We start from the raw sequence: 26896 nt of genomic DNA, 5'->3' as shown, positions 1-26896 counted from the left end.
AGTAAGAGCATCACAACAGTGAGAGTAAGAGCATCACAACGGTGAGAGTAAGAGCATTACAACAGTGAGAGTAAGAGCATCACAACGGTGAGAGTAAGAGCATTACAACAGTGAGAGTAAGAGCATCACAACAGAGAGTAGAGCATCACAACAGTGAGAGTAAGAGCATCACAACGGTGAGAGTAAGAGCATCACAACGGTGAGAGTAAGAGCATTAACATTAATGATAAATAGAATTAGTTGTAGGATACCCTTTAACCTACTATAGGTAACACTGTTACTTGAGAGTGCTGTAATTTTGACTAATATTTCGTTTGTCTCTATGGTCTCCTATCGAAATTCGTAGGCTTCCGACGGTATGAATGGTCGCCAATTCGCTAGTGCTAACACTAACTGATGTACTGGGCCCAACTTTCATGTTAAACTACCCCAATGGTGCATATTTGCTTGCCGTAAAACTGGTGATGCCTGTTGAGTAAAAGTTGTCGCTTAAGTCCCAAATGGACTACTACCATTGACCTGCTGTACACCTGAAGAAATATACAGTTAGTGTTGTCTTCTGTTTGTAAATATCAAGAGTTAAAACCATCAGACTTACCCAGTTCAGAGCAATGGCTCAGTGCAATTACAGAATGCCAATATAAGCATGCGTGTATTGAATGGTAAAGGTTATTGTGCCGACATCAAGCACAGAATGCCGGTATAAGAATGCATTGTGCCGACATCAAGCTCCTACGGACGGAAGTGGTGTCAATACATCCTTAAAGGAGTTTTGCAGTATGAAGAGCAGCAGCACCCGGTCACGTACACTTCTACATATTACCTGGCGTGATGTATGGAAGCAAATTCTACTCGGAAATACTTTTCACGTTTAAACATACTTCGTAAAATCACATAGCGTCTAGCTGTCAGATATCATAAAACGAAGATTGCATTCACTTAACTTATTCCTGTCGTGGGGCGGAGTTTCAATAGACATATAAAGTTTTGCATCGTATAATGAATTTCAGATAAAAGATCGTAAGTAAATCCCTATAAGATTGGAACTCTATACTGTTAATACACGACATTAATAGGCTAAGTGTAAACTTCATTAAATGCGCAGTTAAAAGCAGAATGTGGTAAGTATAGATAAGTGTTAAATTAGTGAAAACGAGCAGGGTTGTTTATTCTGTGTCTACATGGTAGAAAGCCTACAATATTTGCAATTTTAAGATCACTATCGATCAATTGGGAGAAAAAGAAAAAAATAAAGTGCGCAAAGCAACTTCCATATTCCAACGAGTTTTAGTGGGATCACCCGAGAATCCTGACAGTTCTTGGGAAATGATACATGAAAAAGTCAAATGCTTATAAAACCGAAAGCTACTTTGCCTTTACCCTATGTAAGTTATATAAATTTCTGTCTTTAAAATGTCCTGGGTGTAATGCTGACCCACATCGTCACCAAGTAGTACTTTCTGTTCTTGAGATTATTCTATATTCCACTTTGATTCGATGTACTGTCACTTAATTATTTCTCTTTTTTCTTGATCATTCTGCATAGAATTGTTTATTCTATACTTCATGACTAGTGCTACCTTAGAGCTTCCTTTTTTTTTTTTTTTATCCAATTCTGTTTTCAAAACGAACAGCATTTCATGAGATATGAGAGATGACACCAGCTCATTTGTCTCAAATAAATTTCCATAAGCATAACTACAGCGGGAAGGTAATTACACCAATATATTCAACAAATCAATGGATGGGCAAGCGCCTCAGTGAGCTCTACAATTACATTGTACTGAAAAACATTGGCTAAAATTAAAGTCAATAACATTTGACGACTTCCAGTATTTATTTAATAATCGTTGTTACAACTGCAACTCTTTAAAAGTTAACTAATGAGTTTTGCAGAAATAGGAAGGGACATTATCTTAACCATGATTGCTTGATTAACAATCAGCATCCATAGCTGGCAGGGCAGCATACGCATTTTTATTTAAAGTCGCTTCTAAACCGTCTGTTTTATCTAGATTAATCCCCTCGCAATGCAAGGTTTACTGATATGAGACCTACGGTAGTAATGATCTAACTTATATATCTTACCTTGAGCTTGTCTTTGGACATGATGAATTACAGGTGAGAGGGTTGCGTCCTGTCTCTAACGGGGGTTGGCCGGCTATAGTGAACCTGATACCTCCGATGCTCCTCAGCCGTCGTCTGCACCACCACAGGCTCTCACTTCCCGCGAGTTTTACATTCAAAGAAAATGGGAAGTGAGCGAGACAGGCTCGGGGAGCGGCCATTTTAGCGGGAGAGGGTGGAGCACCAAAAACGAACTCTTGCTGACGCGTTCAAGGAGATAATATGCAGAAACGCGGAATTTGAATCGCTGGCTTTATAAGGTAACGCCAGTTTTCACTAGTACATTTCTAACCAATCCTATGAGGCTGTCCTTCAAAATTGGAAATGACCCCGTAAAACCTATCCCTTACCAGCTTCCCATAAATGTAACTTAAATCGGAATCTTCTAAATCCATTTATCCACAAGAGTTAATAAGGCAACACAGTCAAATGAATGGTGAGTAGGAATACCTGGTGGTGAGTAGGTACGTGGTAAGCAGGCATTTTGTTGGATATGTATCAGTTGACAGCCGTGCAAAAAAAAAAAAAAAAAAAAAGACCCTTGGACGTGAATGTGGAGCTTGTGAGATGTCTGATCACTGCTTGGTGGAGGCAAAGGTAAAGGTTTGTAGAGGCTAAAGGAAAAGAGGAAATCATATGAAATGGAAGATGTTAGTGACAGTAAGTAAGCAAGCCTGGAGAACAAACGAGGAGAGAGAGAGAGAGAGAGAGAGAGAGAGAGAGAGAGAGAGAGAGAGAGAGAGAGAGAGAGAGAGAGAGAGAGAGAGAGAGAGAGAGACTAGGAGGGACTGAATGAAGGATGGCAAAAGGCGAGAGCATACGAAACTAGGGGAGTGGGTGAGGAATGGTAGACGCGCTGGGAGGCAGTGCTTACATGTGCGAGAGAAGTGTGTGGTAAACCAAAGGTGGGAGAAGAGTATAAGAGAAAGTAAGTGGTGGGATGGGGAAGTTAAGAGATCAATGCAAGAGAAATGAAACGTATATGCGAGTCACTAGTAGGGTAGGAGTGTGACAGACTGGGAGATGTACAAGAGAAAGTGGTAGAAATTCAGGAGGAAGACGCAGGGGCCGAAACAGAGGGCAAACGAGAGTTAGGGTGAGCGAGGGTCAGCAAACTTTAGGGAGGATAAAAAAAATGTTATGAAAAGAGGCTGATAGTGTTAGGAGAAAAGAACAAATGGAGCATCAAGGAAGGAAGCAGATGGGGAAATGGTAGTATGGAGAGAGTATTGTGAATGAGGTAGATGGTAGGATGGCAGATGTAGGGTGTTTTGGAAGTGGAGGTATGCGAGACGAGAGGTCATGGCGATTGCGTTGGTGAAAAGATAAGAGGTGATCAAAGCTTTGGGTAAGACTGAGTGTAACAAAACAGCAGGAGTGGATGGGATTGCAGACGATATCTTAAGCATGGGGTGGGGGTTGCTCTGTTGTTGATTGGTTAGGTGCCTGGGGATTGGTAGAATGCCTGTATAATTCCACTGTTTAAAGGTGAGAGGGTCAAAAGTTAACTGTTCAATTTACAAAAATAGGAATGTGTCAAGTGCACTTGGTAGGTCGTGTGAGAGCGTGATGACAAAGGAGGTGATAGCATGCACAGAGCATCAGATTGGGGAGGAACGATGTGGTTTCAGGAATGGTACGAGATGTGTGGATAAGGTGTTTGCTATGAAGAATTTTGCGTGAGGAGTACTAAGAGAAACTGAGGGATTTGTATGTGGCATGAACGGATCTAGACAGTGTGATAGAGATGATGAAGATGCTGTGCGAAAAATATCACGAATATATGGTGTGGTAGGAGAGCTACTATGTGTTGAAGAGTTTCCATCGAGAGAGGAGGATGGTTTTGCAGGGGGTGTGATGTCACCATGGCTGTTTGATCTGTTTATAGATGGGGTGTGAGGGAAGTAAATGCGAGGGTCTTGGAGAGAAGGGCGGGTGGGTATATTTGGGAAGTTAGTCATTTACTGTTTGCTGATGACTCAGCGTTTGTAGCAAAACGAAAATGAGAAACTGCAGAAGCTGGTGTCTGAGTTTGGGAGATAGTCTGTGAAGGAAAACCGGTGCGAGTGAATGTAAATAAAAGCAAGGTTATACGTTTCACCAGTGCTCAGTAATGAGACAAGGTTAGTTTGGTTATGAGTTTGAACAGAGGAAGTGAAGTGATTCAGATACCTGGGAACAGGGCTGTATACAAAGGGGGATGGGTGATCCACTTTGGTCTTCCCCTTCTCCTTAATCCATCCACTTCCGACACATAGCCCCATTGTCAACTTTTCCTCAATCATTCTCTCCACATGTCCAAACCACTTCAACGCACCCTCTTCAGCTCTCTCAACCATGCTCTTATTATCACATCTCTCTCTCACCTTATAATTCCTCACCCAATCAACTCTCCCACACCACAGATTCTCCTCAAACATTTCATTTCCAACACATCCATCTTCCTCCAAACATTCTTGTCTATTGCACATTCCTTGCATCCATGCAACATCGTTAGGCCTACTATACCTTTAAACACTCATTTTTCGCCCTCCCAGATAGCGAGTTCTCTTTCCACACATTCTTCAGTGCTCCCAGAACCTTCGCTCCCTGACCTACCTTGTGACTCGTGGTTCCATTTTCTGGCACGTCCTCTCCCAAGTGTGTAAAACAATTTACTTCAGGTTTTCTCCATTCAAGCTTACACCCCCAACTCACCTGGCCAGCCCAATTCACCTGCGTCCTTGCAATGTGAAACCGTATAACTTTTCTTTTATTAGCATTTACTCTCAACTTTGACGACAGTTTCTGTAGTTTCTTACAGGAGAAACTGCAGACAATAACTGATTCACTTCCCAGGCCTCCCCTCACTCTTTACAGACTGCATACCCACCCCTGTCTCCAAGACCATTGAAATTACCTCCCTCACTAACCCATCTATAAACGAATTAAACAGACATGGAGACATCACACACCTCAGCCACAGATCCAACTTCATCTGGAGCTACTCATCCTCATCTTTACCCACTCACTCACTCGCCTTACTCTCTTGATCAAAACTCCTCAGTCCTCACTGCTTCCAATAGATTTCCTCCCACACCATACATCCGTAAAACCTTCCATAAGACATTTCAGTCAACCCTCCTCAATATGTTTCTTCCAGATCCATATAGGCTACATACAAATCCTTGTTTCGGTTATTATTTTTAGAACATATTCTTTAAAGCAAACACGTGATTCACACATCCTCTACTACTGAAACCACAGTGTTCTTCCTCACATGCATTTGTTCCCCTGGTTCCTCATTAGACAAAGTACACTATATATGAAAACATATGGAGACGATTCACGGTTCATGTCTGAGGTTAGATACCAGATGTTAGACTCTGTTAAGAAGGTTTAAAGGCATATAGTAACTGTATTTACTGAACACCTGATTAGAGTGACTAAGAATGAATCTCCGATCTGAGAATACAGTCTGTAACCAGAGTAATAAACAGTTTAGAAGAATAGACTCGTATTTCCAAAGTAACAGAAAAGTGTCACTGAAAAAGCTAGATACCCAAGCAATACATCACATACTTAAATTCAAAAACTTGCATGAGTAGGAAATATAATATGATTGCGAGATAGGATATCATATGTAAACTTAGTTATCACATGCATTTGCATGTGATAACCCCAACCCCTCAAACATAGGTATTAAATTTGCGTAGTAGCAGATACATACACAAGAAATTATAGAATGGCCACAAATGTAAAAGAACATGTGTGTGCTTTGTGTATATCACTATGTATTCATCCACTTGAATTTGAGTGTTATGACTATATACATCTTCAGTTTTTGTCACGTGGATGTAGCTATCGTGTGTGTGTGTAAATAAAGATATATATACAAGGGTCAGAAATAGAAAAGCACGAATGCAAAACTCTCACCCCTTAACATACAAATAGTAATGATAAACAGTAATCACATACATATCTTTCTAAATTTGTGAAGATACCTGAGAGTGCACCAGTTCATGTAAATGATGGTCAGTCGGGGTTTGATCACATGAATACACTGTTTATTCATAACCGTTTTCTATCTCCTGCTAGTCATGTGTATATAGCTTTCATCAACGTTGCTTTAATGGGTCATGTGATATTTTTTTTTTTTTGATCTTTGATCATCCCTGTCCGAAATCAAGCGAGGCTGCAGCTGTTAATTAGCAAACTTAAGGTGAGGCTGCGGCTGCAGTTGGGTGGATGAGAGGGGAGGGAGGACTCGGCCAAATAATAGCCGCTCCCCATTGTTTTCCTCCTGAGTGTGAGCGAAGTACTCCAGCCTTGATCTCAGCATCTGACTTAAACATTCTATTTCCCTAGTGGAAATGAGAAGGTACGTGATCCATTAAGGACTTAGAGGCGATCTAGGGGTTATAACTGCAGTACAGTGACGCGCTAAGCTTATTTTGGAGCTGGTTTGGTGGGATGGATGCAAGCAGGTGGATTCGGAAAAGGGGAGAAAAGTAGGTAGTTTCGAGTAAACTTGTAGACCATTGTATATTTATTGGTGTAGTATTCATGGGAACATATTAAGTCTGTAGTTCGCTTACTTTGAATTTTATAAGGCTCATATTCACTGACTACAGCTGAGATGACACCTAAACATTTAGGAATGACAGTATATCATTATTTTTCAAACTCTCCAAGTAGTGTAATTTGCGTAAGAAATAAATTACTATCAAAAGATTTGTATTACATATTGAAATTCTCATGAATGTTTCAATATTTTATTTCATTGGGAATGGTTTTCTTACTTTTACCTTATTAAATCAAACTTAACCTAATACGTACACTTTGGTCTGAATGGGTTAGAATAGGATTAAACATTTACTCATATTTAACAATTGCTTATTCAGTGACTCTAATTCCATATGTAGTTTTTGGCATAAGTTTCATATTATAGTAGACCTTTCGGTTCAGGTACAATATTCATGGATCTCTATATATGTTATTGAAGTTCCTCAACTTTTTTTTATAGCATTACTTATATCCTTTTTATATTGTGGATGAGAGATTTTTCAAATAGTTTAATCGAATATCTCCATAGTTTTTTGTTGATTAACTTGACCATGATTTTATAGATGAAATGATAAACAACTAGGTGGTTTTTTTTTACGTTTGCTACTTGCCTTTTAATTTCTATGTAAACAACTAGGTGTTTTTTTTTTTACGTTTGCTACTTGCCTTTTAATTTCTATGTCTTCACTGCTATGTGTATATATCAGAAGTACCACCAACCTTAAGTAGTGAGATGTGTGGTACTTTTGGAAGTGCTTTTGTCACAAGATTTTCATAGCTTTGTGAATATTACATACATGGCACAGATCTCATATGGTCTTCCTTGATATGTTTGCATAGATTTACCAATGCATGGAAGAAATTTAGGATGTAGCATCTGGTGGTAATGCATGGGATGCCATCACAAGCTTTATGTTTCAACTCAAGGCTGTGTTGGGCAAATTCATCATTGTAATTGTATGTCTGAGCCACAGTGAACGGAAAATTAAATATCATCTATGGATGGATCATGCTAGGGTGTCTGAATGTATGTAGATGTATTGACATAAAAGAATGCATATAAAGTGTGTTGGACTCTTGTCTTCCTTTGTGGTCCATATGTCTTGAGTATTTCAGCTAAGTATTGTAATCTGTATTATTCTGGAGATAATACATTCATTTTTAAGGCAAATTATAGGTGAATGTTAGCTTATTTACCATGAATGGATTTCCTCATAAAAGTATCTTTTATGATGCATTTGAGATGTAATGAAAACAAATTTCTCTTTTCTTTTATCTGCTTTTCAGGTTTGCACGATGACAGACAGCTTAGGCAGCAAGAGTGACCATTCAGGTCAGTCAGTTGTACTTGCAGGCATCCGAGCACAAATGGATGTTGTGTGTGTGGTAGACCTAAGCCACACTGAGCACCAACATCATCGCAGGAGAGCTTGGGATGAGGTCAAGGCCAGCTGTCTTGCTGTAAATGCCAACTGTTACCACATCCAGGTATCTAATACTCATCAGATGTTCCACCTCTTGTCAAGAAAGGATGTATCATAGAAGATTCTTCATAAATGCACAGTTGCTAGATATATTCACTTGCACATCCTTAACTAGATAATCCTCGGACTTGCACATCCTTAACTAGATAATCCTCGGACACTCTTCCTCTGTTTCATATGATGTATGATCCTTCTCATTATGGCTACCTTTCAGGCAGGTAGAGACATTTTTTTTAGTGCTATTCTTTTTCTTCTGATTTTCTTCTAGTTCCTGCAGTAACTCCTTTTATGTGGCATTTCACTTACCATATTTAGGTTACTGTGACCTTTGTACTGTACATTGTGTACGTTCTGAGACATCCTCAGTCTTAGTCTTCTCTCTGATCACAGTATGGCTTCCAACAGGCAATATCCACTGGTGATATTGTTTCCCGTCTTACTAATGTCTGGTTATGATCCATGAAATATTTTGTGGAATCCTTTGCAGTTGCCCTTGATATATCCAAAGCTTTTGATTGTGTGGCATAGGTGTTTCATCTCTAATGTCCCCTCTTTTGGCTTCCTCACTTTGCTTCCACAGATCTAGCTTCCTCTCTCCCTGATCTACTTCCATGGTTTTTGATAGATCAGCTTCCTCCCTTTTCTCCATCAGTAGCAGTGTCCCTTAAGGTTCTTCCCTTCTCTTACACTTCTCCTTTTTATCAATGATTTCTTCTACAAATAACTAGATGCACTTATTTGCTGATGACTTAACACTACATTCCCCCACATCCTTCAATTCTGCTCCTTCTCTCTAAATCTACTTCTCTTCTTGACACAGCTTCCTCATTAAACTCAGGTCTGGATTGGAGACATCAATGGGTAGATGAAATCTGGTTAAGTTTAATGGCTCCAAGACTCAGATTCTGCCATCTCTCTCTTGAAAATTCCTCACAACTATCCTCTCTCCTTCAATGGGTCCATAATTCCACCTTGAGTCAGTGAACATCCTTATTATTACTGTAACATCCACACTATCTTGGAAACTGCAAATTATGGAAATAGCTAAGTCTGCCTCTAAGAAACTGGGAGTCCTTTTTAGATGCCAAAATTTCTTTTCTTGCAAATAGTTCCTCTTTATATAAAGGATTAATCCATCTTTTTATGGAGTACTGCTCCAACATCTGGGGTGGTTCTGGCTGCATCCTTACTTGATAAAGTTGAGTTGTAAGTGGTCTGACTTATCAACTATCCCTGACTAACTTCAAAATTTGACCCACTTGTCTTACTCCATGATGTTGGTTCATTTTCCCTCTTCTGAAGGCATTGCCTTTGTGTTCCCAAGACCTGGCTGCTGTGTGCCCCCACCACTAACTAGACCACACAATACTTGACAAATTACTGTATCACATGATTAATGTAAGGCCATTGGCAGTTCAAGGATTGGTCATATTGATAGTTGTTTCTTTCCCTACACCTTAAAGTTTTGGAACAATCTACCATTTCATTGTCTTTCCCAATAACTATAACCTGGCACTTTTTAAGAAAGGTTTTTCACTTCCTCCAAAATTCATATATACATTTCCTTGTCTCTCCCTTTTCTTTCTTCATTTACCTCTTTATAATTCAATTCAGCCCTGGACTTTATGTGGACTTTTGTCTGTGACTGGATCCTCCAATGTAAAATGAAAATCCAAATACTATATCACTTTCATTAGTGCTCCAAAGATTATTAGTAAAATGTAGAACTGAGTGCCCTTGTCTGCATGAAAAGGTTGAAAGTAGTGAGTGCACTTGCTTGAGAGGGACTGGCTGTACCTTTCCCTTTTGTGGTAAATTTTCCTGATGCTTATTATAGTTACTAGTGATGTAAGGCATCTCTGAATACTGAGAAAGTTCACCTTCAAATTTACATGAGAGCAGGAAGAGGCAATGATAAACAGTATGGTAGCAATGTTTGTGCTTAGAACGTAAAACTATGTTTGCAGTAGTTAACGAATTGAGTGAAGAAGCAAGCTTTAGGTAAGCAACCACAGTCCTCATATCTCAGAATGTTAATGCCTGTTTTGTACATGCCAGTGTTAAAAACACTTCTCTTCTGGATTTGACATCCTGCCCCATGAACACAGTTGTAATTTTCATTATAATTGTGCATCTTAATTTGCACATTTTATGCTTGCTCTATTTTATGTTCTGTGTTCTTTTTATTTTGCAGTTTGAAAAGCTTGACTTTGGTGAAACAAATGTACTGGACCAGTTCTACAATGCTGATGTTGCTATTGTGGATCTTTCAATGTCTTTGCAGCAGCACTCCCTCTTCTATCATCTTGGTGTTCGTGAGAGTTTTGATATGAAAGAAAACATCTTGCTTTACAATGACAATGATTCAGAGGTCACTTTGCCATTAAAGGTAACTTGATTTGTTACTTTTTTCTGTTTGTGTGAATCATGACACTAGTAATTGTTCTATGGTTCATGTGAGTCAGAGTATTTGATATTAAAGTGCATGCAAATTGTTGCTGTTTATTCTTTGTATATTTGATCAGCCAGATGCTTTCATACATACTGGGTAAACTGTGCATACCTTCTTGAAACATTGCAAGTACTACACATTACGGTATTTGTGCTTTTCAGGCTTTCCCTATATTTTATTTTCTCTGTTGGTTCCCATCTCATCTTACACCCACTCACCTCTATTTGCCCATTCTTCTTATTGTTCATTGTTCCATACCTCTTCAACACCTGTGTCTTTTTGATGTGTTTTACTTATTCTTGTCATCATACCAATGGGCTTAGTGATGTGAGGCATTATACTAGTCATACACAGTGCAACTGTTTCTTAATTAACACTCATTCTGTTTACATTGTTTCAACTAAACAAATTTGAGAAAGTCTAGATTTTTTAGGGTGTACTTTTTATTATGGTAAAAATGTTAAACTTCAAAAACCAAGGAAATTCTTTTGTCAAGCAAATAACCTAACAAGCCATGCATGAAACTGGCCAGATATCAGATGAATAGGCAGACAGTCTTGCGTCAGTGTCCCTATAACTTCTCCAATCCTTTCCCACACCTCTCAGGCCATGACAGGCAATACATGCCTCTATTATTTGTGAGTATTCAGTATGCTTTACATACAAGAATTGATTTATGTAAACATTTATCTGTGTTTTGTCTTGATTGATTTATTTACTGTACATATTTATCTGTGTTTTGTATTGATTGATATTGTACTGTAATGTATTTTTAAGTTGTTTATGTGTATATTATCTGTATTCTATGTGGATTTCTTTAGTCGTAATGTCTTTTGTATTTACTTTAGCTAGGTTAGGATGACCAAAAATTACCATCCAGGAATGCACTCTTAAGTTTATACCATTATGCTTATGGGGAAAATGCTTCTGTGTTTATCCTCCCAGCCAGTGGATGGGCCACCTTCCTGAGTGCTGTAGGTGCCTCAAAAGGAAAAGAGGGAGTCTTGGGGTAGGAAGTGAGAATTTTTTCTTGTGAGGCTCAGTTATCTATTCTTGATGCTACTTTGTTAATGCAGGAAATGGCAAATTTTTATTAAATGGTGAATTTGCATTACACATGACAGCTAGAGACTGAGTGTGAACGAATGTGGCCTTCTTAGTCTGTTTTCCGTGTGGTACCTTGCTGAAGCAGGGGGTAGCGATGCTGTTTCCTGTGGAGCAGGGTAATGCTGGGAATGGATGAATGTAAGCAAGCATGAATATGTACTTGTGTATATATGTATATGTCTGTGTATGTGTATGTATATGTATATGTGCGTGTATGGGCATATATGTATATATATGTGTATATGAGTAGACAGGCCATTCTTCGTGTTTCCTGGTACTACCTTGCTGATACAGGAAAATTATGTAGCCAGAAATATGCTGTAGAAATCTGTGTGTGATAAGGACTTGGGAGTTGACATCATTCCTCTTCCTTTTTCGGAGTCCTACATTGGGAGAATTACAAAGGAAACAAACTGTCTACTGACAAATACCAGATTAGCTTTTAAGTGCGTATATGGATAAGGAAATATTCAACAAGCTTTTCACATATTACATTAGGCCAAAACTAGAATATTTTCTCAAGTTGGTGGCTGCTTTTACTTAAACACAGAGGGTTAATAGAGAAGGTGTAGAGGAGGGGAACAAAGATGATAGAGTTTAGAGATAAGTTACAGGGAAAGGCATGAAGCCTCAAATTTTTCCACTGTGGAAGAGAGGAATGAGGGTTGACTAGGTCACAACCTTTGATTCTTTAAACAAGTTTCATGATGGAGACAGTGGATAGTTCTTCAGATGTAGGGATTGAACAAACAGAACTTAACATGAAACTGAGATGGAAACTTGTTGAACAAGATGAAATAATACTATTATAGTATGAGAATGGTGGTTGAGGAAATAGTGGATGGCATACAGAATTCAAAGTTATTTGATAGTTCAGAATGTTCAAGTGATAGGGACCCATTAGTGTAAAATCTTCCTTGTATAGTAAAAGTATATAATTAAACACACAAACACAAGCTGTTAATATGCTACATGTGGCCATGATTTGTCTGTAATGCAACCTGAGAGAGATTCTCCAAGATCCTTGGGGGTTAGAAACCTTTAGCCCCCATCCTTTGATGAGGTTTACACCTCTCACCCTTCACTAACCACTTGTCAGCAGTTGTGTCCTTCAGGTTAGTCCAAGTACCCCTTTGCTGGTCAGTAATCTCCATTCATTGGTGACATAACCAACCTGCCAGCTGACATAATGGTCACACAGGTTGCCTAAGTTTTCTGGATCTTTAAATGTGTTGGGTTGCCTTCCAGCGTTCCTTTTTGTTCACCTCTTTCATGTTACCAGGTGAATTGTTGAGTGTAGTGTATATATGTATAGTGAATTTTTTTTTTTTTTTTTATACTATTCGCCATTTCCCGCGATAGCGAGGTAGCGTTAAGAACAGAGGACTGGACCTTTGAGGGAATATCCTCACCTGGCCCCCTTCTCTGTTCCTTCTTTTGGAAAATTAAAAAAAAAAGAAAAAGAAAAAAAATTATTATTTGATAATATTTCTTTCGTCTGTTTCCTTGCGCTACCTCGCAAACGTGGGAGACAGCGACAAAGTATAATAAAAAAAAATATTGTTATGAAATTATTATGAATGTTTTTACCATTTTCTTTTATGTTGATTGTTTTTTCCTCCACCTTCCAAACTTTGATTGGAGCCTGGACATACGAAGCTATTCTTCATCTTTCTATATTGCATATATTAGATGGCCATGATTAAGGTGTTCAGTTGCCTATACCTTCTTCAGAAAAAAAAAATTGTACCAGAAAATGATTTCCAATTGGAAATATCCTTCAAGACTCAAGTTTTCTGAACAGTCATTTAGTGTCACATAACTCCCAATTGAAGTTTACTTGGCTCAGAATGAATTAGTACACTAGGACAGGATCCTTATAACTTCTGAGGGTAAAGGATTTAGACTACACAAGTTTTTTTTTTTTTTCCAAAAGAAGGAACAGAGAAGGGGGCCAGGTGAGGATATTCCCTCAGAGGCCCAGTCCTCTGTTCTTAACGCTACCTTGCTAACGCGGGAAATGGCGAATGGTTTGAAAGAAAGAAAGAAAAAGTTGTTTTAACAGTTTGGGCCCAGGCTACAATGTTTTTTTTATTGGAGGAGCTGTTGGGAAGTAATGTTTTGCAGCTCAGTACATGACATGACAACGTTGCAGGCTAAAAAGGTGATCTGGGTAACTGATCTCCAGTTACCTGGACAACAGAAATGTACATAGGAAGAGATGCATTTCATCAGCTCCTTTCTTTAGCAGTTGTTTCTGTGATGGAACTCTTTATCACCTTAGCAAATGCCCTGTCACCTACCAGTGTATCTTTGACATTCAATAAACTTACAAAGAAGAGAAAGTTGAGTCTAGAAGAATGAAATAATTTCTCTCCAGGGTGGTGTCCTGTGAGTGTTTACTGATTTGCATTATCCCACCTTATTTTCCTATCACTTTTGAGAAATTTCTCTTCACCAGTTTAACCATCATTAGGATGTCCATGTTCCGAGAATTATGAGGCAATGGGCTGATGACTTTATTACTGATTGGATGTTGCTGATTAGCAAAGAGGGACCTGGACTGAACTGAAGGCTGCAACTGCAGAAAGGTGGTTATTGAGGGATGAGAGATAAACCTCACCAGAAGATGGGGTTTAGAGGTTTTTAACCCCCTGGGATCTTAGATTTCTCTCACAGATCACAGAGCACCATAACAATGAGAAACTGTTTTTTGTTCCATATGTATTATGAAACTTCAGTTACTATTTGAAAATCTGGTTTGAAAATATTGATTATCTTTTCAGTTTTCATGCAGCAACTATGTTTTTATTTCCTACCGCCTACTGGATACTGGGCAATGTGTATTGACAGACCCTAGCTCAAGAATAGGGGGAGAGGATAATGTTCCCATTGAAACAAGAAACCTTCTTTCCACTAAACTTCGGAGACAGTTACAAGAAGTTGAGATTCAGTCAAAGTGAGTAATTTATATATTATAAATATCAGTAGTGTAGTTTTTGGTAAGTGTTGAAAATATTATTATTCTAATTTTTGTGACATATATGTATATTCTGCATGTCATAGAAGACAACTGAGGAGGGTTGTAGCAAGAGACTGGAAATTCTCACCTCGTGTCTCTTTACTTTCCTTAAGAATGATCTGAGAAAGGAGCCAAAAAGGGTGTTTCCTCTAATGTTGTGTTGTTTGTTCCTGGTGTCACCTCGATGAAGTGGAAAATTGTGAACAGGTATGAAGGAAAGATAGAAATTTTATTGAAAAGGGTAAAATTTTCTGTACAAACGTATCCCCAGTTACATGATGGTAGTCTTGGGGAAAATAGGTTTTCTTATTGGAATTGAATTCATTAAGTTAGGAATGAATATTTTTATATCTCTCTTTTTTTTTTTTTTTTTTGCCGCAGTCTCCCACGTTTGCGAGGTAGCGCAAGGAAACAGACGAAAGAAATGGCCCAACCCACCCCCATACACATGTATATACATACGTCCACACACGCAAATATACATACCTACACAGCTTTCCATGGTTTACCCCAGACGCTTCACATGCCCTGATTCAATCCACTGACAGCACGTCAACCCCGGTATACCACATCGATCCAATTCACTCTATTCCTTGCCCTCCTTTCACCCTCCTGCATGTTCAGGCCCTGATCACACAAAATCTTTTTCACTCCATCTTTCCACCTCCAATTTGGTCTCCCACTTCTCCTCGTTCCCTCCACCTCTGACACATATATCCTCTTGGTCAATCTTTCCTCACTCATTCTCTCCATGTGCCCAAACCATTTCAAAACACCCTCTTCTGCTCTCTCAACCACGCTCTTTTTATTTCCACACATCTCTCTTACCCTTACGTTACTTACTCGATCAAACCACCTCACACCACACATTGTCCTCAAACATCTCATTTCCAGCACATCCATCCTCCTGCGCACAACTCTATCCATAGCCCACGCCTCGCAACCATACAACATTGTTGGAACCACTATTCCTTCAAACATACCCATTTTTGCTTTCAGAGATAATGTTCTCGACTTCCACACATTCTTCAAGGCTCCCAGGATTTTCGCCCCTTCCCCCACCCTATGATCCACTTCCGCTTCCATGGTTCCATCCGCTGCCAGATCCACTCCCAGATATCTAAAACACTTCACTTCCTCCAATTTTTCTCCATTCAAACTTACCTCCCAATTGACTTGACCCTCAACCCTACTGTACCTAATAACCTTGCTCTTATTCACATTTACTCTTAACTTTCTTCTTTCACACACTTTACCAAACTCAGTCACCAGCTTCTGCAGTTTCTCACATGAATCAGCCACCAGCGCTGTATCATGAGCGAACAACAACTGACTCACTTCCCAAGCTCTCTCATCCCCAACAGACTTCATACTTGCCCCTCTTTCCAAAACTCTTGCATTCACCTTCCTAACAACCCCATCCATAAACAAATTAAACAACCATGGAGACATCACACACCCCTGCCGCAAACCAACATTCACTGAGAACCAATCACTTTCCTCTCTTCCTACACGTACACATGCCTTACATCCTCGATAAAACTTTTCACTGCTTCTAACAACTTGTCTCCCACACCATATATTCTTAATACCTTCCACAGAGCATCTCTATCAACTCTATCATATGCCTTCTCCAGATCCATAAATGCTACATACAAATCCATTTGCTTTTCTAAGTATTTCACACATACATTCTTCAAAGCAAACACCTGATCCACACATCCTGTACCACTTCTGAAACCACACTGCTCTTCCCCAATCTGATGCTCTGTACATGCCTTCACCCTCTCAATCAATACCCTCCCATATAATTTACCAGAAATACTCAACAAACTTATACCTCTGTAATTTGAGCACTCACTGTTATCCCCTTTGCCTTTGTACAATGGCACTATGCACGCATTCCGCCAATCCTCAGGCACCTCACCATGAGTCATACATACATTAAATAACCTTACCAACCAGTCAATAATACAGTCACCCCCTTTTTTAATAAATTCCACTGCAATACCATCCAAACCTGCTGCCTTGCCGGCTTTCATCTTCTGCAAAGCTTTTACTACCTCTTCTCTGTATATATATATATATACACTGTATATGTATATAAAGTGTGTGAAAGAAGAAAGTTAAGAGTAAATGTGAATAAAAGCAAGGTTATTAGGTACAGTAGGGTTGAGGGTCAAGTCAATTGGGAGGTGAGTTTGAATGGAGAAAAACTGGAGGAAGTGAAGTGTTTTAGATATCTGGGAGTGGATCTGGCAGCGGATGGAACCATGGAAGCGGAAGTGGATCATAGGGTAGGGGAGGGGGCGAAAATTCTGGGAGCCTTGAAGAATGTGTGGAAGTCGAGAACATTATCTCGGAAAGCAAAAATGGGTATGTTTGAAGGAGTAGTGGTTCCAACAATGTTGTATGGTTGCGAGGCGTGGGCTATGGATAGAGTTGTGCGCAGGAGGATGGATGTGCTGGAAATGAGATGTTTGAGGACAATGTGTGGTGTGAGGTGGTTTGATCGAGTAAGTAACGTAAGGGTAAGAGAGATGTGTGGAAATAAAAAGAGCGTGGTTGAGAGAGCAGAAGAGGGTGTTTTGAAATGGTTTGGGCACATGGAGAGAATGAGCGAGGAAAGATTGACCAAGAGGATATATGTGTCGGAGGTGGAGGGAACGAGGAGAAGAGGGAGACCAAATTGGAGGTGGAACGATGGAGTGAAAAAGATTTTGTGTGATCGGGGTCTGAACATGCAGGAGGGTGAAAGGAGGGCAAGGAATAGAGTGAATTGGAGCGATGTGGTATACCGGGGTTGACGTGCTGTTAGTGGATTGAATCAAGGCATGTGAAGCGTCTGGGGTAAACCATGGAAAGCTGTGTAGGTATGTATATTTGCGTGTGTGGACGTATGTATATACATGTGTATGGGGGTGGGTTGGGCCATTTCTTTTGTCTGTTTCCTTGCGCTACCTCGCAAACGCGGGAGACAGCAGCAAAAAAAAAAATATATATATATATATATTTATATATATATATATATATATATATATATATATATATATATATATATATATATATATATAAACTGCAGAAGCTGGTGACTGAGTTTGGTAAAGTGTGTGAAAGAAGGAAGTTAAGAGTAAATGTGAATAAGAGCAAGGTTATTAGGTACAGTAGGGTTGAGGGCCAAGTCAATTGGGAGGTGAGTTTGAATGGAGAAAAACTGGAGGAAGTGAAGTGTTTTAGATATCTGGGAGTGGATCTGGCAGCGGATGGAACCATGGAAGCGGAAGTGGATCATTGGGTGGGGGAGGGGGCGAAAATTCTGGGAGCCTTGAAGAATGTGTGGAAGTCGAGAACATTATCTCGGAAAGCAAAAATGGGTATGTTTGAAGGAATAGTGGTTCCAACAATGTTGTATGGTTGCGAGGCGTGGGCTATGGATAGAGTTGTGCGCAGGAGGATGGATGTGCTGGAAATGAGATGTTTGAGGACAATGTGTGGTGTGAGGTGGTTTGATCGAGTAAGTAACGTAAGGGTAAGAGAGATGTGTGGAAATAAAAAGAGCGTGGTTGAGAGAGCAGAAGAGGGTGTTTTGAAATGGTTTGGGCACATGGAGAGAATGAGTGAGGAAAGATTGACCAAGAGGATATATGTGTCGGAGGTGGAGGGAACGAGGAGAAGAGGGAGACCAAATTGGAGGTGGAAAGATGGAGTGAAAAAGATTTTGTGTGATCGGGGCCTGAACATGCAGGAGGGTGAAATGAGGGCAAGGAATAGAGTGAATTGGAGCGATGTGGTATACCGGGGTTGACGTGCTGTCAGTGGATTGAATCAGGGCATGTGAAGCGTCTGGGGTAAACCATGGAAAGCTGTGTAGGTATGTATATTTGTGTGTGTGGACGTATGTATATACATGTGTATGGGGTTGGGTTGGGCCATTTCTTTCGTCTGTTTCCTTGCGCTACCTCGCAAACGCGGGAGACAGCGACAAAGCAAAAGAAAAAAAAATATATATATATACACACTTTATGTATACATAGAGTGTGAACCTTGTCATCATATTAGACATATTTTCAGAGTATGCAAGCGTGAAATGAGGAAAGTTATGCCTGATCTGTCCCATGGATTTGGGGAAAGATTTAAAGATGATAGATGATTTGACTATTAAATGAAGTAATAGTGTTTAGTGAGCAGTGATACATGAAAAAGAACAGTAATTTGTGGTATGACTTTGATGTTTGTGTGATGCCAAGATTAGTATAAAATGTTACAAAATCTTGTCATTTTGTGGAATGGTTACTTTTTGTTTCTCACTCTGGAATTTTTTTGTCAGCTAACAAGTATTGTTATTATGATGTGAAAGAGGATGATTTTGAATTTCAGAGCACATATGAAAGAAAAGTTTCTTGCTGATCTGCGCAAAGCCCGGGAGATATATTCAGGTGACACACTCAAGAAACAATTGCATAACCTCCGAAGACGACTTGATGACCCAAATATTTTGTCCATTGATGTGGTTCTCAACATGTTGATATCATTACGAGAGATCCAGGTAATGTATGAAAAGAAATGTTAAGGTATTCATATTGCACATTTTAAAGCAAGTTGTAAAGAAAAGCTTGAAAATGATTTATGGTTACGAGAATTACATTTTATATCTACCAGTTTCTGAAGAAATTCTAATAGTATGATATAAGCCATTTGAATATTGATAAGGTATATTACTTTAACAGGATTATGATGCAATGGTACATCTAGTAGATGATCTTAAAACTATACCTAATCGGAAACTGTACACCAACACCCCAGCTATCCGGTTTCTTTATGGATTTGCACTTAATAGGTATGTCTGCTAAATATTTTTTTCTTTAATGCATAATTGTCATTGGAAATCAATGGGTTAGTGTTCCTGACCATGAGACATTCATGGGCCACCTAGGGTCGAGCGCATAGGTTTGAATCCTGGTTGTGGCAGTCGGTTCACAGTCATCCCAGTTATTCATCCACCCATAGGGGTTGATTGATAATATGGGTGCCTGGCTCAAGCTAGGGTGTAGCAAGGTAGTGCCAGGAAACTGACAAAGAACAGCCAATCCACTCATAAACACATTTATGTAAATAAATGCCTATACACACACATATACATACAAATACACAAACATATACATATGTACACTTGTACATATTCATGCTTGCTTGCCCTCATCCATTCCTGGTGCCACCCCACCCCACAGGAAACAGTACTGCTACCCCCGCTTCAGTGAGGCAGCACCAAGAAAACAGACCACATTTGTTCACACTCAGTCTCTAGCTGTCATGTGTGATACCTCAGTTGCCCATGATGTCTCAGCTAACATGAAATAAATTGACAAACATGCAAAGGAGGAGGTGTTGGATGTAAACATACTGAGATGGGTAGCAGGTGGAAGGTCTGTTTATTTCCTGATGAAGGTAAGTATTAAAGTGTGTGGTGGCTTCAGGAAAAGAGGAAATGGTGTGCAGAAGTATTGGTGAAAAGGTGTGAGCATGATACAGAGGCCTTTGTGCAGAAATTCTTTGAGAAATTGAGTGAAGTATGACATAAGTTGAGAGTTAATGAAGTAGAAGGGAGTGGAAGGTACTGAGGGCAGTTGTGCAAACATTTACAGATTCAGAAGTTGAGGAAACATGAAAAAGGGGGAACCAAAGAGGAGGTGGAAGGCCGAAGTGAAATTTTTTTTTGTATATTTGGACCTGAACCTGCTGGAGGGTGTGAGGTATGCATGGATTGGAGCAAATTGGATTGATGTAGTATACAGGGGGTAACTTGCTGTCAGTAGGCTGAACCAGAGTATATAAGGCAGTCAAGGGAAACTAAGGAAAAGCCTGTGGGATCTGGTTTTCGATAGGCGGCTCTGGTTTCAGTGCAGTATACCTGAAAGCTTTAGAATGGATGTAAACAAAGAAGGCCATTCTTTGTCTGTTCCTGGCACTACCCTCAAATGTGGGAAATGATGAACAAGTATGAAAAAAAAAATTACCATATGATGTATTTCAATCATAACACACAAAAAATGGCAAAACTGTTTGTAAATTTCAGATTTGAACATTTATTAATACATGCGGATGCATGGATAGATATAGATTTTAAAATTCTTGTTGATGTAGTGTTGTTGGGTAACTTTGCCATATACTAAGATTGAAATAAAGAAGTATGGGTTTCCTTCCATTTATTTTGTTTTTCCTTTTTGCAGACGTAATATGGAAGGTGATCGGGAAAAGGCTTTAGCTGTGATCACTAAATCGTTAGAAAAGAAAGAGAATGAAGTTCCAGACATGGTTTGTCTCTGTGGTCGCATATATAAGGTAATGTGCAATTTAAGCAGTTGTTCCTCAATTTGCCAATTTTTTTTTGTTGCATTATATTTGTTTTTTAGGAATCTGCAATGTAGATTCTATTAAGTGGAAACTTGAAACATGTGTAGTGAGTTTTCTGTAGGTTATATATATAGTTAGTGATGCTGTCCTTACAGTTTACAAACAGAAGTGTTCATTTCACTGTCTAATATATATATATGCATGCTTGGAAAGCTAACATCTATATATAAAAGTACTTACTGCTTGCTTGTTTGTTGTCTGTCTCTTTCTCTTGCATATTTTACCTGTGGGGCCAGCCTTGAACCCAGGTTGGATAATTTTGTGGGTTAGGTTAAAGACCATCATTACTTTGATCTTATTTTCAATGCCATCATTTGACATTTATAAGACTTTGACCTGACTCAAAATGGGAGCGGGGGCTGGCAGTTCTCCCCTCAGGTATTACTTTTTAAGAGAGGGATTAGAGGAAGAGACCAAATGAGCTTTACCTCTAAGGCTCATTTATCTGCCCCTGATGTTACCTGGCTCCTGCTGGAAATAATGAACTTATGAAAGAAAGAACATTTTGCTTCTCATTATATGCAGGGTGATGCATTCTGATTACTCATGAAGCATGTAGGTGTCTGTTCTTTGCACTATCTTTAGCTTTGAATACTGAACAGAATGGGCCTAAGCTTTTGCAGATAGATAAAACTTGAAAAACAAGGAATAAGCATGTAAGAATATTTATCCTTTGGAGATATTTTATGAGAAATTGAATGTTGTTAACATCAGTCTTACTATTTGTCTGTTACCTTGAGTTCAGTTTATCCTCTTTGCCCATCCTCTCTGTACGTCCAAACCATTTTGGCAAACCCTGGTCATCTGTCTCAGCCAGACTTTACTTACTTCCACACTTTGCTTTTTCACTCATTCTTTACACAGTAAGTCTGGCTCATACTATGTATTTTTTCTTCCATTCTGTTTCATATAGGGCCCAAGACTCACATCCATATGACACCTTTAGGACTATGTTACCTTCGAACATACCCATCTTTTCCTTAACAGACTGAGAACTTTTCTTCCACACACTCCTCAGTGCACCCTGGGCCTTCACCCCTTCTCCCACCTTATCACTCATGTCACTTCCTATGCTCATTCCCAAAAGAACCAGAGATAGTTTTTGCTTAAGCAGTACATATAGGATTTTTAGTACTAAGAGAGATATCCTCATCACCAATTTTTCTTTTTTTGGTAATTTTTTGTGTCACATATGACCTTTGATCCCACCCAGTGGACCTTGCCAAATTCTTGTGTCTCATATTAGGGGATCATGGAATGGCAGGAAAATTAGGTAATTATTCTTGATCTGTACTTTTTAATATATGGATGTTACTAAATCATGTTAGATTTGTTGGGTTTGATCAGACTAATTAATCTGTTTGTCCTCAGCTTAGTTTTGAAAATGTAGGTAATTCAGACATGTATGTTTACTTGCATATGTTGCAGGTTATGCTCACTTATCAGTAGCTTTATCAGATCAAATTAGAATTTAATGGAGCCTTGTAGAACATATATACAAATGTCCATACTTAAGTCCTTGATACTGTGTGAAATTGGCAAGGATTTTGCTCTTAGTTTTTTCATTTTGAAGCTTTCAAATTTTCTTTAGTCAAAATGTACAGGGCTCCATTTATGAAGGCATAAACTCAAGAGGAAAGCTTTCCAAAGGCCCCAAGGAAGGTATTTTGTAAACACTTTGATTATTATTTGAATATTAATATTTTTCCTTCTTTCCAGGATAAATTTGTTGAATCTCAGCACACTGATATGGAAAGTTTACATAATGCCATATATTGGTACAGAAAAGGTTTTGAAGTGCAGCCAAATGAATATGCTGGAATCAATTTAGCCACACTTCTTGTTATAGCTGGCAATGACTTCTCAAAATCAGCTGAACTGCAACATATAGGTGAGATGTGATTTTTCACAAATTATCTACATTACCATAAGTAGTTTAGTGGTGCATATTTAAACTTTATTTTTTGTATTTGTATATGTTTATTTGTGTGTATCCTTCCAGCTTTTCATTACACAGCAGGATGGCTAAGATAAGGTGATACCTTCCCCTTGTAAATGCAGTGTTTCTTTGTGTAATGACTTTTCTTTTAATGTTAAATATCTACATTTTGAGCAGAAATTGTACTGTATTCCCCTATCTTGTTTTTATTTGACATTATCTTACCTTGAAATTTGCACCATATAACATTAGAATGTCAAAATTTTATCCACCTTTTTCTTTTTCATTGGTCAATACATAAGTGAGAATTGAAATGAAAGAAGTGAAAATGGAGGAGAAATGGAAAGTAATAGACATAGAAAGGTAGAATTACAGGGAAGGGAGGGGAAGAACATATAAAATGAGGAAGCACAGGGTGAAGGTGAAAGATGAGAAAAAGGTGACAGAGGTTAGAGCAGGCAGGAGACTGAATGGTTCCAGTTGAAGGTCTGTTGCAGAGGTGTGTGATATTACTATGGATGAGATGGTGAGGCAGATAGAAGCAAGAGATTTGGAGAATGCTTCCTACTTTACTTCTACTTTTAAAAAAGGATACAGTAAGAGAGGATAGCTTCCAGCTCCTCTCTCCCACTCTTATTAGTTGCCTTGTATAGTATGCAGGAGGTACTTGGGTTGTAGTCTATCTCTCTTATCACTAGTAAGAATAATTATACTTTCAAGAAAACTTTTACCTACTCCTAGTGTTTAGATAGTCAGTAGGGTGAGGGATATAACATGCAACTTTAAGGTTATTTGATGCAGGAGTTCATTAGTAATGGCCCTTTACCTTTTCTTTTGTCCATTCAGAGGTTCATGTGATTAGTTGAGATTTTGACCCTTTGACAGATTGTAATTTAAATGGTATGTAACCTCTCCACATGATGTCAGTATGCTTTGGAGTTGGATATTTAAAAAGGGTTATGTAGCTTAATTTTCAGCATTTTCATAAGATTTTTTTATGTTTTAATCCTGAGACTTTTTACAATTTGAATGTTGAATTAATTTATATTTTTTTTCATCTTGACACCATTTACACTTTCTTGATGGTGTTAACCTGTAATTTTTCAGGTATGGTTCTTAATAATCTTATTGGCAAAAAAGGTTCCCTCTCATCATTACAAGATTATTGGGATGTAGCAACATTCTTTGAGATAAGTGTTTTAGCAGAAGATTATGGAAAGGCTGTTCAAGCTGCTGATTGTATGTTCAAGTTGAAACCTCCTAATTGGTATGTATAAGTGAAAGTTAACATCTCATGAAAAAAAATCCATTTCAAACACCAAAAAAGCATGGATATATTGATTGATATTAGAGCACAAAAGATTTTCATATATAATCCCTGGTTGTCCTAATAATTCCCATCTGAGTATTGTATTCTTGATATGTGTAAAGTGAATTGAGTTTTAGTTGTAGCTATTGTTATACTCAAAAGAAATCATAAGAATGATGTTTTGAATAAATACTGATCAATAAGATAATTTCATACTGTTATATGAATATTTTAACCTAATTGCATAGTTGATTTTGCTCATTTAGGTATCTGAAATCTACAATTGGTAACATCATGCTGATCAATCGGTTTAGAAAGCGTCCTGAAGACTCTGAGCCAGGACCTGAAGAGAGGATCTTCAACTTCTGGATAGATTATTTTGTGGAAGCTACCAATACTGAACTCGGAGATGTTATTAGATTCCCTGTAAGACCCATTGATTTTTATGCATACCAAAATTTGGCAGAACATAATGATTTATGATACTCTTCTGACCATATGTAAGCATTTGGTTGTATGTGGTAACCTGAATGGTCCATTACCTAACAACTAAGCTTTCTATTCACCATTTACCTGAAGCAAAGAAGAACCATATTAGTTCTAAGCTAGAAAAGTCATTTTTTTTATTGTTATACTTAATTGCCATCTTCCATGTCAACGAGATAGTGCAAGGAAACACGCAAGGAATGGCCCAACCCACCCACCTACCCATGCATATACATAAATGCCCATACATGCACATATACATACGTTTACATTTCAACGTATACCTACATATACATATACAGGCATATACATATGTACGCATGCACATATTCATACTTGTTACCTTCTTCCTGAATTGTTTGTCTGACAATTTCCAGGTTTACAAATTTGATCCTTGTGAAACTTCACTTGTGGCCTTATCAAGAGGTACAGAAGAAAACCATAAAGCGAAGAGGTTAGACATTCACAGGTCAAGATTATTGTGATAAAGATATTAAGGATGGTATTTGTGCAGACCAAGATAAGGGAAGAATTCAGTTATAGAAGTTTTAGGGTATTGGGGCTTGGAACATTCAGAAGAGCGAGAGGCATGAATGGGATAGAATGAGTTAGATCTAAGTGGTATTTCTAGATGGGAGGGAAGGATGCACTGACAGTGGGCTGAACCAGTGGATGTTGAGTAGTTAAGATTAACCATGAAATAATCTGTAGGGATTGTGTATGGATGGTAGGTGCTGATCTTTATTTTAATTAGAGTGTGTGTTTGCAAATGTTTAGTTGTTCGTGATGCTACCTTAAGGTGGGAGAGGCATGATATAAAAAAATGAATGTTCCATAACAAGAATTATATGAGTGACCTCAAACAGATTTAATGTTAATGCATTGCTTTCCATAGGGGGAAGAATGAAATTTATTGAGTTTTGAGTTAGAAAAGAAAATATGTAGAGTAAAACCACTGTTAAGTAAAAAGGAAAACAGTTTGGTATCTCATAATGACTTGGGACTTGCATCATCAATTTTTATCAGGTTTCATACTTGTGTATATGGTTTTGCCTGGGACAAGGAAGGTTTTATTTGCTTTGCATTTAAGGTACCTCATCCTTCGTTTCCTCTGCTACTTTTTGCCTCCTTTTGCTTTTCCTCCTTTGTCACCACCACCTCATCAGTAGTCACTAAGAACAATAGGTAGGAACCTCCAGAAACACTTAGCTTGAGTTGCCCTCTGCCAGTGGCCTGTTAAGGGTTGGGTGCTAAAGGCAAAGAAACGGCACTGGAATTTCACCAGTGATGGAGATTCTTTTGCTATGGCTACCCCTTGAGGGAGTTCCCAGTGGGAATGAGAGAATATTGGAGAGAATAGATTTTCCTCCTCCAGTGCTGGATGTTGATTGAATAGCATTAACCTGTATTCAGCTCAAAATGTAAGAAAAAAGTTGAAGATTAGCTGATTAACCAATATGATGAAAATGCACCCATAGATATTGAAATCTTGGAAGATGATATGATTAAAGTGATTGATCAGTTCTGAGAAAATTCATCTCCAGGACCAGGTGGGATCCTAGCCATATTCCTTAAAACGACAAAAACAGCAGTAGTGAACCGGATGATGTTATTACTGAGGCTGTCTATTTATATCTCCGACACCTGTTTCCAACTGGAACTCCCTCAAGAGAGTGTCCGCTGCACTAGAGTCTCCATAAGTTGTGAACGCCAGTACCACTTATCCTTTGGTGCCTCACCCTTAACAGGCCAGTGGCAGAAGGTGGCTCTAGTGCAGTGTTTGCAGAGGCTTCTACCTAATGTTCTCACTGACTGCTTCTACTTAATGCCCCTGCCTAATGTTCCTACCTACTGCTTCTATCTAATGTTTCTGCCTAGTACTCCTGCTTTAATGTTCCTTCCAACTACTGTCTATTGCTCCTACAATTTTGCCAAAAGGGAGGGCTAGAGCATGGTGTTCACCACTGGAAGATCTGGAGTTATGAGGAATGAGTTATGTGAGTTAAGTGTAGTC

The 26896-nt window shown here is 38.7% G+C and overlaps 2 protein-coding genes across 5 annotated transcripts in view; one reads left to right on the top strand and one right to left on the bottom strand.

The window, feature by feature from the left end:
• hgo (homogentisate 1,2-dioxygenase) overlaps positions 1–2240 on the bottom strand; it is a 37590-nt gene extending 35350 nt beyond the window's left edge. The window contains exon 1 of the mRNA XM_071693957.1: positions 2089–2240. Coding sequence (XP_071550058.1) covers positions 2089–2109 — 21 coding nt within the window. The 5' untranslated portion in view covers positions 2110–2240. The remainder of the gene's footprint in view (positions 1–2088) is intronic.
• Positions 2241–6361: 4121 nt separating this feature from the next.
• Positions 6362–26896, top strand: part of Ask1 (apoptotic signal-regulating kinase 1) — an 83477-nt gene continuing 62942 nt past the window's right edge. For all 4 annotated transcript variants that reach the window (XM_071693954.1, XM_071693956.1, XM_071693955.1 and 1 more), the window contains exons 1-10: positions 6362–6487; positions 7960–8160; positions 10351–10545; positions 14502–14674; positions 19115–19283; positions 19465–19574; positions 20965–21076; positions 22868–23039; positions 24195–24354; positions 24663–24822. In XM_071693954.1, coding sequence (XP_071550055.1) covers positions 7969–8160; positions 10351–10545; positions 14502–14674; positions 19115–19283; positions 19465–19574; positions 20965–21076; positions 22868–23039; positions 24195–24354; positions 24663–24822 — 1443 coding nt within the window. In that variant the 5' untranslated portion in view covers positions 6362–6487; positions 7960–7968. The remainder of the gene's footprint in view (positions 6488–7959; positions 8161–10350; positions 10546–14501; positions 14675–19114; positions 19284–19464; positions 19575–20964; positions 21077–22867; positions 23040–24194; positions 24355–24662; positions 24823–26896) is intronic.

This window comes from Panulirus ornatus, chromosome 56 (assembly GCF_036320965.1).
Source record: "Panulirus ornatus isolate Po-2019 chromosome 56, ASM3632096v1, whole genome shotgun sequence".
In the NCBI taxonomy this organism is placed as follows: Eukaryota; Metazoa; Arthropoda; class Malacostraca; order Decapoda; family Palinuridae; genus Panulirus; species Panulirus ornatus.
This window is presented reverse-complemented; position numbering and strand designations above follow the sequence as displayed.